General features: G+C 46.5%; 1 protein-coding gene across 2 annotated transcripts in view; it reads left to right on the forward strand.

Moving 5' to 3' along the window:
- Positions 1 to 33: 33 nt before the first annotated feature.
- ERCC3 (ERCC excision repair 3, TFIIH core complex helicase subunit) overlaps positions 34 to 13170 on the forward strand; it is a 32016-nt gene continuing 18879 nt past the window's right edge. For both annotated transcript variants that reach the window (XM_058548759.1, XM_058548760.1), the window contains exons 1-9: positions 34 to 127; positions 471 to 676; positions 1688 to 1924; positions 3630 to 3679; positions 4106 to 4241; positions 4424 to 4588; positions 5052 to 5256; positions 6542 to 6856; positions 10590 to 10774. In XM_058548759.1, coding sequence (XP_058404742.1) covers positions 100 to 127; positions 471 to 676; positions 1688 to 1924; positions 3630 to 3679; positions 4106 to 4241; positions 4424 to 4588; positions 5052 to 5256; positions 6542 to 6856; positions 10590 to 10774 — 1527 coding nt within the window. In that variant the 5' untranslated portion in view covers positions 34 to 99. The remainder of the gene's footprint in view (positions 128 to 470; positions 677 to 1687; positions 1925 to 3629; positions 3680 to 4105; positions 4242 to 4423; positions 4589 to 5051; positions 5257 to 6541; positions 6857 to 10589; positions 10775 to 13170) is intronic.

Raw genomic sequence — 13170 nt, forward strand, 5'->3', positions numbered from 1 at the left:
TGTGGTTGCCGAAAGAGCTTCCTGTGTGAACCGGAAGTCTCCCTGGGACCTGTAGCCGCGGCGGGCCGGCGGCGGTGGTGGACTGGGGCTGTAGCCGCCATGGGCAAAAGAGACCGGGCGGAGCGCGGTGAGACGCGGCGGGGGCGTGCCTGGGCCTACCTGCACTTGCCGTCTCCGTCGTCCTGTGTCGTAGCTGCCCCGCGCTGCTCGACCCCGCCGCCCCTCGGCCTGCACACCCGTGTCCCGACGGGCCGCTGGGCGGGGGCGAGCTTGGGTCTTTGGGCAGCCCCGCGTCCTGCCGGGTGGGAAGGTTTGAGGGAGAGTCGCCCCGGCTGCAGGTGGACCCCTCTGGGAGTGCGTGGCGCTGGTGGCAGACGGCTGCGGTCAGGTTCCCCCGGAATGCAGCTGGGCGGTGCGGAGGGGACCCTGGGCTTCTCCTGCCCGGCTCACTTCTGTGTCCGCATCTGCAGATAAGAAGAAGTCCAAGAAGCGGCACTATGAGGACGAGGAAGAAGATGAAGACGACGCCCCCGGGAACGACTCTCAGGAGGCGGTGCCCTCGGCGGCCGGGAAGCAGGTAGATGAGTCCGGCACCAAAGTGGATGAGTATGGGGCCAAGGACTACAGGCTGCAGATGCCGCTGAAGGACGACCACAGCTCCAGGCCCCTCTGGGTGGTAAGCATGCTCTCAGCCAGGCAGGGCCCCAGAGTCTGTGGGGCCAAAGTGGAAATGCAGGGTAGTGCTCTTAAGGACTGGCTGGAAGAGAGCTTTCCTACACAGTTTGAACAGCCCGAGATGGGAATAAGCAGGAGGGATGCACACATGGGCCGGCTAGACGTGGGCTTCCTTCATCTCTAACCCCTCCTTTTACTCCCCTTCCCTCGATAGTTCTACTGCATATTTGGAAATACTTTTATCTACCAAATAAATGGCATTTATTATGTAACATTTTAGTTCCTCGTTTTTATTTATTTTTTATTTTTATTTTTTTTGGTGAGGAAGATCAGCCCTGAGCTAACATCCATGCTAATCCTCCTCTTTTTGCTGAGGAAGACCGGCTCTGAGCTAACATCTATTGCCAATCCTCCTCCTTTTTTTTCCCCAAAGCCCCAGTAGATAGTTGTATGTCATAGTTGCACGTCCTTTTAGTTGCTGTATGTGGGACGCGGCCTCAGCATGGCTGAACAAGTGGTGCGTTGGTGCACGCCTGGGATCTGAACCCCGGGCTGCCAATAGCGGAGCGTGTGCGCTTAACCACTAAGCCATGGGGCCAGCCCCAAGTTCCCCATTTTTAAAAATTAATGGGAGACATATATATGTATATATTTGGTAGGCAACTTTTTGCTCAACTTGAAGTCATTAATGTTCTACATTTTATTTGAAGTCTAGCCCAAAGGGAACTTGAGGAGAGCCAGTAAGGTAGGCTTTCCCTGTGAAGAATAGTGGGAAGCAGCTACTGACTTTGAAAACCTTTACTTCTTTTCCTCTCTGTTCTTTGTATCTGATTAAGTAACAGGCCCCCCAGTTGACTGAAGGAGTGCTTACAAAAATATCCCTGGTGTTGAAACACTTAAAGATCACTTTTGGGGCAGCTTATCTCTTCTAGATAATGATAAGAGAAAGAGTCTAATAATCTCTGCAACTCATTAGTTTCCTTGTCTGTTGTGACGGTTTGGTGTTTCTCAGGCTCCTGATGGCCACATCTTCTTAGAAGCCTTCTCTCCAGTTTACAAATATGCTCAAGACTTCCTGGTGGCTATTGCAGAGCCAGTGTGCCGACCAACCCATGTACATGAGTACAAACTAACTGCCTACTCCCTGTATGCAGCTGTCAGCGTTGGGCTGCAGACCAGTGACATCACTGAGTACCTCAGGAAGCTCAGCAAGACGGGAGTACCTGATGGGATTATTCAGTTTATTAAGGCAAGTGGAGGCTGAGGCTGGCTCTTTTGCCCTACTTGTCAATGTGGTAATAGTGGAGACAGGTGCTACATTTTGTTAACCTGTGGCGGTCATGAAAATGCCATTCAGAGCTAGTGTGGGGAGCATAAAAACTGATTACCCTAGCTGCTGCTTCTCTGGATCCAGCATTGTGTTCTTGCTGAGGCCACACTTACCATGAGCTGCTGTTAGCCAGTGGGTACTAACACAGTGGGGGTAGTAATTTAGGCCCATTCTGGCCAGGGTTATTTGGGAATGCAGTGCAAAGTGAATGATGTTATGGACTGAATTGTATCCCCTCCAAAATTCATATTGAAGCCCTAACCCCTAATGTGATTGTATTTGGAGTAAGGAAGTAGTTATGGTTAAGTGAAGTCATGAGAGTAGGGCCCTGATCCGATAGGATTAGTGTCCTTATCAGAGGAGACACCAGAAGACTCATGTGCTCTCTTTCTTTCTTTGCACATGCACAAGAAGAGGTCATGTGAGCACACAGCAAGAAGGTAGCCCTCTGCAAGCCAGGAAGAGAGCCTTCACTAGAAACTGAATCCCTGGCTTCTTGATCGTGGACTTCTAGAAATAAGTTTCTGTTGTTAAACCACCCAATCTGTGGTGTTCTGTATGGTAGCCCAAGCAGACTAATACAGGTGGTAAACTCCATCTAAGGCTGAATACCTGCACCAATGGTCACAATTTCCATTAGGGAAAGTCAAAAAGAACTTCAGATGTTGAAGTGGGTAGGGTTCCATGTGAAGAGCACCTTGAACATGCTTGGGTTTGTTCTGAGAGATACGTGAATGCCATTTAGAAGAGATGGACGGTGGCTTTTGGTGCCCTCTGCTGGTCTAAAGGGAGTTGGATTCAGACCCCTAAATCTGGAGTGGCAGAAGATGAGTGCCATAGGCATCCAGCACAGTAATGTATCCAATCTCAGAGAAGCTGGCAGGAGCCCTGGAGAGAGTTTTCTCTTCTTGTGTGTGGAAGGGTGCCCAGGGAGAAGGGCCTGCACCTCACTGGAATGAGCCTACATCAGCACCCTGGTTGTGCTCAGTCTTGGCTGGGAGCTGCCTACAGGAATGTAGGTGTTGGTGCAGTGCTGTGATGGATCCAGGAGGGCAGCAGTGGAGGCAGGCAGCAGCCCGAGATCTGAGTGGTTAATTTTCACAGCCACCACACAGCCTCTGCTGCATTCCATCCTAAAGATTGTTGGGAACCTAGGAAGATTTAATCTGTATTCTCTACCATCAAGAAGCTTCCATTCTAGTTGGGGAAATAGTAACATTGGTGAGGAGGCCAGGAGGCTTTGCATTTAATTTACACAGCAAACAGTTCCTGAACACATCCTCTATGCCCTCTGTGCTGGAAGCTGTAGTCATACTGCTGTGGCAGGATGAACCTCTGGGTTAGGATGGGGCCTGTGGGAATGGGGAAGAAAGGGAAAGGGAAAATAAAAGAAAGATTTTAAGCAGTGTTTTATAAATTAAGGGATGTGCATCAGAATTAGCTGGGCAAGAGGAAGGTTTTGCTCTTGAAAAGAAGAGGTTAATAGAAAAAGCTCAATTCAGGCAGATCTAACCCCTTTAGGATCTCACATTGGTTGGTAGGTAGTAAGATGTGCCCAGTAATGAATGTGTTCTGAGTGAGCTGCGTATTGCTAATTTTGCCTGTTTGATGTTGTCACTCGCAGTTGTGTACTGTCAGCTATGGAAAAGTCAAGCTGGTCCTGAAGCACAACAGGTGAGGGATTCTGTGACAGGCCCGTCCAAGGCACTTTACCCTCTGCACACCAGGTGGCAAGTAGCTAACGTTTGTGGAGTGTCTGCACCAACACCTACTCCCCTGAATAAGAGGATAAAAGGAATAAGTGAAGTGATGTAGCCAAAACTGGACATCTGTTCACTGGCCACTGCGTTTCCCTTAGGAATGGAGCTGGGGCTCAGACCCCTGCTTTTTTGACTTCAAAGTGAGGCTTTGCCCATAACCCTCATATGTTATATCCTGGTCAGTAGCTCATAGCTCAGATTTAGCAAACAGTTGTGGGAGAGTAAGAAAATGGAAAGAAGTATGAGGCCACTATTTTCAGACCATCTAATTGAATGAGCAACAGAACCTTCTGGAAATGGTGTACTGGTTAGCAGGCACCTTCTTCCTCCTCTCTTGTAGGTACTTCGTTGAAAGCTCCCACCCCGATGTCATCCAGCATCTTCTCCAGGATCCAGTGATCCGGGAATGCCGCCTGAGGAACTCCGAGGGGGAGGCTACCGAGCTCATCACAGAGACTTTCACAAGCAAATCTGCCGTATGTGGGCTCCTGGGTCACCCTTGGTGGAGTGGGACATTTGGGATTTCAGCTCTCTCAGGTGCTTTAGTCCAGCATTTGCAGCCTAGTGGCCCTGTAGTTTTCTTGCAGCTTTGGCTCTTGCTTGGTAACAGTAGGATTAAGAGTTGTGTACAAGCCCAGATCCTACCTTTCTCTTACAGATTGCTAAGACTGCTGAAGGCAGTGGTGGGCCCTCCACTTCCCGGGTGACAGATCCACAGGGTAAATCTGACATCCCCACGGACCTGTTTGACTTTTATGAGCAAATGGACAAGGATGAGGAAGAAGAAGAAGAGACACAGACGGTGTCTTTTGAAGTCAAGCAGGTTAGTGAACATTCCCACTCCTGGTTTCTTCTCTAAGCTGGTGAAGAAGCTGGTCCAGCCCTGCGTGGACTCTAGTCTGTGTGAGAGGAAGGAATCCCCATCTGTTCCTGAATTGCTTTCTCCTTTTTGGCTTTTGTGGGCTCTAGCATCTTTCTTCCTAATGGAGTTAGATCTGAGTGTCCTAGTCCTTAGGCTGATGGGTCAGTCTTCACAAGTTCCTGAGGTGATGTGAGAAATGGTGCCTGAGGGGCGTTTCTGGTGGCTGATTGGATTTAATTTTGTGTGTCCTTAGTTTGAGTTGCCTTTCTAGCTTTAACCCAGCTGTTATCAAGCAAGATCTGAATTGCAAAAGTCTAGATAAACTTGTTTTTTTGACCATTTAGACCCCTCAGAATGTGTGCTCTTTATGAGCATGCTTTGGCCTTAACAAGATTATAAAACCTCCATTGTGCTCACTCCCCAGGAAATGATTGAGGAACTCCAGAAACGTTGCATCCACCTGGAGTACCCTCTGTTGGCAGAATACGACTTCCGGAATGATTCTGTTAACCCTGATATCAACATTGACCTGAAACCCACAGCTGTCCTTAGACCGTATCAGGAGAAGAGCTTGAGGAAGATGTTTGGGAATGGGCGTGCACGTTCGGGAGTCATTGTTCTTCCTTGTGGTAAGTGAAGCCTGAAGGAAGAAGATGACCAGGCTGTTGTGTCTGGATCTGCCAGCTGCCTTCCTCTCTCCCTCTGTGCTTTTCTCTAAATCACACCTGGCCAGGGAACAGCCAAGGTCAGATGACTCCCTGATTGATGACTTGACAAATATTTGAGTGCTTGCTATGTGCACAGCCCTGACCTTGGCACTGGGATGTAATGGTAGATAGAACGACATTCCTGACTTCATGGAACTCATTCTGGTGGGATGTAGAGAGACGGTAAACAAATCAGCTAAGCAATGTATAAAATCTTGGGCGGTGAAATAAAACAGAGCAGGGTGAAGGATTAGACAGTGATGTGGGGTGGGTGCTATTTTACATACCTGGGTTAGGTTCTTGTTCTTTGCAATTGGTTTCATGATTTTTGTATACTTGGAGGCTCCATAGCACAGAAACTTTGCTTGTTCCTGGACAGCCTACAGTGTGCACGTCCAAGAAAGGGCAGTAGCAGCCCCCTTGGCACGTGTCAGATATCATTTGTCCTAAGCCATGTCAGGTCCTGGCCTAGGTCGTCGGCTAGAGGTCACAACAGACTCATCTGGGGACTCTACCTAGACTTCAGGGGCAGAATTTCAAGGGGCGGGGCCTGTGCCTGCAGAGTTTTTTTTTTTTTTTTTAAAGCTCCATGGGTTATTTTGATGCACATTCCTGGTGAAGGAAGAATTGCTGTTTAAAGGAATAGCTCGATTTTTATCTTGATCTTCAAATGGTGGATGGTAGTAAACTGGGGAGCTCCTGGAGTTTCGCCTTGTCTGTCTTTGCTGGTAGTGGACACCCTCCAGCGTTCCGGAGTTCTCAGCCCAGTTTGTTGTGTGATCATAGCAGCTGTCTGCTGCCGAATCCCTCCTCTCTGCGGTCTGTGTGCTCGGGGCACTGTACCCCCAGCAGCGCTGCTTTCCTGTGGCCTGGGGCAAGTTACGCCTTTGTTTTCTCATGTGTGGAATGGCAATAATAGGAATGTCTCTTAGCTCTGGTTTGTTTTGAGATTTCAGCGTTTAAACAAGATGCATGTAACGTGCTACAGTAGGGCCTGGCACTTGTCTGTTTTACTTCTCACATTTGGTGTGAAGTGGGCGTGTCTCCTTTTTATAAAGAAGAAAGCAGAGGCTCTGGAGCATTAGGTGCCTCACAGTGTCAGCTGAGGATAATTTGCCAAGATCTGTGTGCTCATGAGTCGTTGTGTCTGTCTCTGTCCTTCCTTTCAGCCTGGCCTTGGGTAGGATTGCCCTCTTGTTTCTCATAGGTGCCGGGAAGTCCCTGGTTGGCGTGACAGCTGCGTGCACCGTCAGAAAACGCTGTCTGGTGCTGGGCAACTCAGCTGTGTCTGTGGAGCAGTGGAAAGCCCAGTTCAAGATGTGGTCCACCATCGATGACAGCCAGATCTGCCGCTTCACCTCCGACGCCAAGGACAAGCCTATAGGCTGCTCCATTGCCATTAGCACCTACTCCATGCTGGGACACACTACCAAAAGGTCCTGGGAGGCTGAGCGAGTCATGGAGTGGCTCAAAACTCAGGAGTGGGGCCTCATGATCCTTGACGAAGTACACACCATACCAGGTGAGCAGGCTGAGAGCTGAGCTGCCCACTCACTGTATAGACAAAAGATGAGGGTACCTCCATCTTTCTAGAAAGACTTGCTGGATAAAGCTTTTAAATAAGTCATAAGCTTATGTGGAGGGGTGCGGGCAGGTGGTAGATGGGTGCACACATTCACAGCTTTCCCTAATCACTGGCCCAGAGTGGTCTTTTAGAAAATGATATTTTCTTCTTTCCTCCATCTTATTGTTGCAGCTCAACTTACCCTTAACCCATTTTTTTATGGTTCTGTGCAAACTAGAACTAGGAGCATTGAAAAGTCCTCGCAGTGGTGGTGTTTTATTTGCAGGCTAAAGTATTGATCCCTAATATGTTATTGAAGCCCTACTTCTCCATGTGTTGCAGGCAATCCTTTTTTTCAACAGCTATATTGATATAAATTATGTGCCATGAAATCCACCCATTTTAGGTATACAATTCAAGATTTTTAGTAAAATTATGGAGTTGTACAACCATCACCATGATCAAGTTTTTTTTTTTTTCTTTATTGTGGAATTTTTGTTTTACATCATTGTTTGTCGGTCAACATATAAATGCGTCCCTTCACCCCTTGTGCCCACCCCCTAACCCCCTCGCCCCTGGTAACCACCAGACAGTTCTCTTTGTCCATGTGTTGGTTTATCTTCCACTTATGAGTGAAATTACGTGGTGTTTGTCTTTCTCTTTCTGGCTTATTTCGCTTAACATAATACCCTCCAGCTCCCTCCATGTTGTTGCAAATGGGATGATTTTGTCTTTTTTTTGTGGCTGAGTAGTATTCCATTGTATATATATACACATCTTCTTTATCCACTCATCAGTTGAGGGACACTTGGGTTGCTTCCGTGTCTCAGCTATAGTGAATAATGCTGCAATGAACATAGGGGTGCATAAGCCTCTTTGGATTGTTGATTTCAGGTTCGTTGGGTAGATTCCCAGTAGTGGGATAGATGGAACCACGATCCAGTTTGAAAACATCTCCCTCATACTCATTTACAGTCAGTGTTTTCATCCCTAGCCCCAGGCAACCACTAAATTTCTGGAAATATCATATGTATGTTGATGTTCCTCTTTAACCTGGGACCCAGGTCCCAGAGGGTGGCAGCCAGGTTTAGGATTGGTTATGTGGTGATGTGGATGTAGAGGTGTACCCTACACAATTCACGCTCGCCGTGCGTGTCTGTCACTTGCCTTGCGTGTCTGTCTCTTTCCTCTGTTCACTGGATCACTTTATCTCTGGTTGGGTACAAGAGTGAAACCAAACAGCTCTAAGGGATTTTGAGTTCAGACCTTGGAAGCCCCGTGGCCTGGCTGTGCTCACCTGGCCAGAGAGCAAATGTTAAATAAGGGAATTCTAGCAAATCAGAGTGAGTTTCTTGACTGTTAAACATTTACCATGTTGGATTAGGTAGATTAGGTAGAATCCCAAATAGATTTGGGATAGATTTATCTCAAAAGCTGAAGATTGCTATGTTCTTTTACAGATCTTCCAAAAGGAGCCCTATTAGGTCATTATATTATAAGATATTCTTATTACAGTACTTGTATATGTTAAGTGCTTACTGCATACAAAGCATGGTGCCATTTTAACAAGTATTTATTGAGAAACTGTTAAGTACCAGGCACTGTACTTGGCCTTGGAGACAAAGTGGGAAGGACAGACAGTCAAAGAATCACACAAATAAATGTCAAATGACAACCATGACATCATATCCAGTGACGCAAGCCAGACACAAAAAGTCTGTACCATGCTTCCATTTATATGAAGTTCAAAAAGGAGGCAGACCTCCTCTCTGATGACTGAAGTCAGAGCTGTGGCTCCCTTGAGGGACAGTGCTGGTATTGACAGGAGGGGTCAGAGGAGACACTTCTGGGTGCTAAGAACACTCGTATCTTGACCTGGGTGGTTCCACAGGTGTGTACCTGTGTAAAAATTAATTGAGCCATGCACTTCATTGTGTGTGAGTCCTTCCCCTGTGACAGCCGTTATGGCAGTAAGAGAATGTAATATCGGGATGTGACTGGTTTGCAGGGCAGAAGCCACAGTGGGAGGCTTGTTTCTGGCTGCAAAGTGACTCATGCTTCCCTTGGGTTGATATAATCCCTGGGGCCCACATTAGGGTGATGTCTCCATTGCCTTGGCTACCATGTCCTTCTGATGTGGGGGACCTGGTCTAGCGTCCTTGGCTACCCCTTTCTGGAGCTGGCACAGTTCTGAGAGACAACCCTGATACCGGTTTTTTGTTTGTTTTCCAAGTGTGTGTGTGCAAACCATGTTAGGCTTCAGTATGTGAAACTCTGTAAGACCTGAACATTTACTTGGGGTTAGACAGCCTTCTGTTATATCACTGTTCTTTTGTTTTTGGTTTGTGTTTTGGTACAGTCTGATCTCTCTTTCCTCAGATTGTTATGTCTATCTCTGAAGTATCATTACCCTTACCTTTAATTGAGTTATAAGATAAGCATGACTCAGACATTTTAACCTTCCTTCATAGTATTAGAATTTTTAAAAAGTGAGCCATGGAAACTCATAAATTGAGTCTTTTAAAATGAATATCTCGGGCTGGCCCCGTGGCTTAGCGGTTAGGCGCACGTGCTATGCTGCTGGCGGCCCGGGTTCAGATCCCGGGTGCTCACCGACGCACCGCTTCTCTGGCCATGCTGAGGCCGCATCCCACATACAGCAACTAGAAGGATGTGCAGCTATGACATACAACTATCTACTGGGGCTTTGGGGGAAAAATAAATAAATAAATAAATAAAAAAAAATAATACAATAAAATGAATATCTCATACCCTTTTGTATGTTTATTTAATTTGATAAGTCAGAAAGAATTATAACATTCAAAAGAAAGGAAGACAAAGGAAGTTGCTGGTTGACGAGAATGAATCTAATTGGGAGAGTGTGGGAGGGAGTTTGCTGAGACGGGTAGGGGTGCCTGGGGGTTCATCTCTCTGTTTTCTCCTTGGTTTCTGGGAAGATGGTGGGAAGCTGAGAAGAACTGGCTCCTGTTGTTCCTCTGATCCCCCCAGACACCCAGCCATCTTTCTGGTGACTTTGGTACAAGTCTCAGGGTGAGCAGGTTCCTTGTGTAATTTAGAGCTCAGTGGCATTTTAAGTGTTGTAGATCATGTTTCAAATTACCATTTGTGCTCCTACTGATAGCTTAGCTGTTGTGAGGAGAATGCTGGAGTTTGCTAGCTTGGAGCTTCCTTCAAGCCACCTCTCCCTCTTGTTCTCCTTTTCATCCTTCTTTTGAACAGGTCTAAAAGTGATGATTAGGGGACGGCCCGGTGGCATAGTGGTTAAGTTCACGTGCTCCGCTTCTGGTGGCCCGGGGTTCACGGGTTTGGATCCCGGGCGCAGACCTATGCACTGCTCATCAAGTCATGCTGTGGCGGCATCCCACATAAAGTAGAGGAAGATGGGCACGGATATTAGCCCAGGGCCAATTTTCCTCAGCAAAAAAGGTGGAGGATTGGCAACAGCTGTTAGCTCAGGGTTAATCTTCCTCACCAAAATAAATAAATAAATTAAAGTGGTGATTAAGCATTCTCACCTAGTCATTCTTATCTGGAGCCAGATTCCTGTGATCTAGAAACCCTGGCGGTTAGCCCATGTTAGTGTCACGGGCCAGCGTTAGGTCGTGAGGCTATATGTGGTACTTGAGCATTTGAAAAAGTGACAATGTGAACTTGCTGATTGTTTCCCCAGCCAAGATGTTCCGACGGGTGCTCACCATCGTGCAGGCCCACTGCAAGCTGGGTTTGACTGCAACCCTCGTCCGGGAAGATGACAAAATTGTTGACTTAAATTTTCTGATTGGGCCCAAGCTCTATGAAGCCAACTGGATGGAGCTGCAGAACAACGGCTACATCGCCAAAGTCCAGTGTGCTGAGGTAGCTGTCCCCTTCCTGGCACAGTCTCTAAGGGAGAGACTCTTCCCATGGTTAAGGGGAAACGGGTCAGGTCAATTTCTCATGGGCAGATACACAGGTCAAGACCTGAGCAAAAGTGCTGCCACCTCATGTAGCGCCCTCAGTAGCCCCGTGAGGTGGGCAGTGTTCTACCACTTCCCGGACGTGTGAAACGGAGTCTTGTTCAGGGGCACACAGTCGGTAAGTGGTAAAGTTAGGATGCTAATTCAGGCTTGCTCGGCTCCAAAACCCATGCTCTTCCTCCTTTCTGGGAGTGAGCACCTCAGGGTGCTCCTGCCCACCCTCACTCACCCCTGAGGGATTCTTGAGTGGGCCTGTTTGGGCAACCATCCAGGCCACCCCCAGGGCTGAAGCCTGTTGGTTTTCATGCCCTGAGAAGGCACCTGTGGCCTTGATGATTTTATTTCTAAGAACACGTTTTCCCAGTATTGTTCTATAATGGATACCTGCACAGGTATTTGTTAAAAATACATGCTCAAAGGTAAGTCTTCTCAGAAGGAACAACAGCAAAAATCCTTTCTGGCTCCATAAACTGACTGTCACTCAGTGGCTAGATTAGGGTGGCCTTTGTCCTGAAAGGGCAGAAAGGGGCCTCTTGGGTAAAGATGAGTGTGGGGAACCTGTGTGGGTAGACTTGCTCTGTTGAAAAGCTTCCTTACCCTTTAGTTGCATCTTCATAGTCACCACCCATCTTATGAAAGAGAGCACTGCAGAACCTGAGGCCCCTGTTCCTCTCTGGTTGCACCTGCCTTCCCCTGCCAGGCTAACCACCATCTTGGAGCTTAGGTTTATCATTCTCTTCTTTTCTCTATTATTTTACCTCCTGTGTATAATTCCCTAAATAGACATTGTTTAGCTTTGCCTTTTTTTTCCTTTGTGTATATGTAAATAGAATCAGGTTATATATCTTCTTGTATGACTTCTGTCTTTTGGTCAATATTTCTGTTCTTTGCCTAATGCATTATTTCTTTGACGATGCATGTAGCTGTGGTTCATTCCTTTGAACTGCTCTGTAGAATTCCATTGTACAAATATACCACAGCTTGATATATAATGGAATATTATACAGCAGTAAAAATAAAATCTTTTCTAATGTTGACAGATATTTGGGTTGCTAAGTTTTTTTAACAGCTTTATCAAGGTATAGTTTACATTCTGTAACATTCATCTGTTTTAAGTAAATACTGTGATTTATAACTTCTATGATTTTAGTAAATGTAAAGGGTTGTGCAACTATCCCCACAATCTAGGTTTTGAACATTTCCACCACCCCCAAAAGTTCCCTCATGCGCATTTGCATTCTGCTTCTACTCCTAGCGCTAGGCAGCCACTGATTTATTATCTGTCTCTATAAATTTGGGGCTTAGTTCTTTTGCTATTATGAAAATATTGCTGTAGATACTTTTGCACCTGTTTCCTGGGGTCCTTGTGTCAGAATTTGTCTAAAGCGGTGTTGTTCTCATTGTGGACTGTGACCCCATAGTAGATGGTGATGTCACTTCAGTGGGTCTTGACCAGGATACTATAGAATCTAGCAGAATGCATAATATGTATTAAGAGTATATATTGTTTGCTAAAACTATGTTTGTGCATGTGAATATATTGTGACATAAAGTGATGCAAGTTTGAAGGCCATTGCTCTGGCAGATACACCTAGAAGTAGCATTGCTGGGTTGAAGGCTCTGTGGATGTTCACTTGACTAGTCATGTCACAGAAAACTATTTTCTAAAGTGGTTGTACCAGTTAACACTCATCAAGGGTGAGTGAGATTGCTTCACATCTCTCTTCCAGCATTTAATATTGAGTTTTTTTCTTTGATTTTTGCTGACCTGAGAAGTGTGAAATTGTATTCGTTTATGGTCTTAATTTGTGTTGTCCTGGTTACTAATGCCGTTGAGTATCTTTTCATGTTTATTGGCCATTTGTGTTTCATATTCTGTGAAATGCAGGATTTTAAAGATATTACTGTGAAAAAGGAAGTGCTTTGCCTATAAAGAGCTAGGAACTCTAAATGAGTTATAAAAGGATATGGCCTAGAGGGAACTAGAAAACGCAACAGCAAAACCTATGAATTTGAACTCAGCACAGATGGCATATAGTGATGGCAGCTAATTCTACAGTGGTGGCAGTGTGAAGAAATAGTCTGTGATGGTCACACAGAAGTGGCCCTGGTCGCAGCCAGACACTCAAGAGTCTGTCAGTGTAGGCTTGTGGCCTGTTCCAGTGCAGAGTTACCAGAGGGTCCTTTTTATCTGTACACAGCCTTGAGACCTTTAGAACTCAGGACACTTAAGTATGTCTGCCCAAGCTTCCTTTAGCTTGTCAGCAGCCTAGGCACAGGGCCTAGCAAGAGGAG

Source organism: Diceros bicornis, chromosome 10, assembly GCF_020826845.1.
Source record: "Diceros bicornis minor isolate mBicDic1 chromosome 10, mDicBic1.mat.cur, whole genome shotgun sequence".
Lineage (NCBI taxonomy): Eukaryota > Metazoa > Chordata > Mammalia > Perissodactyla > Rhinocerotidae > Diceros > Diceros bicornis.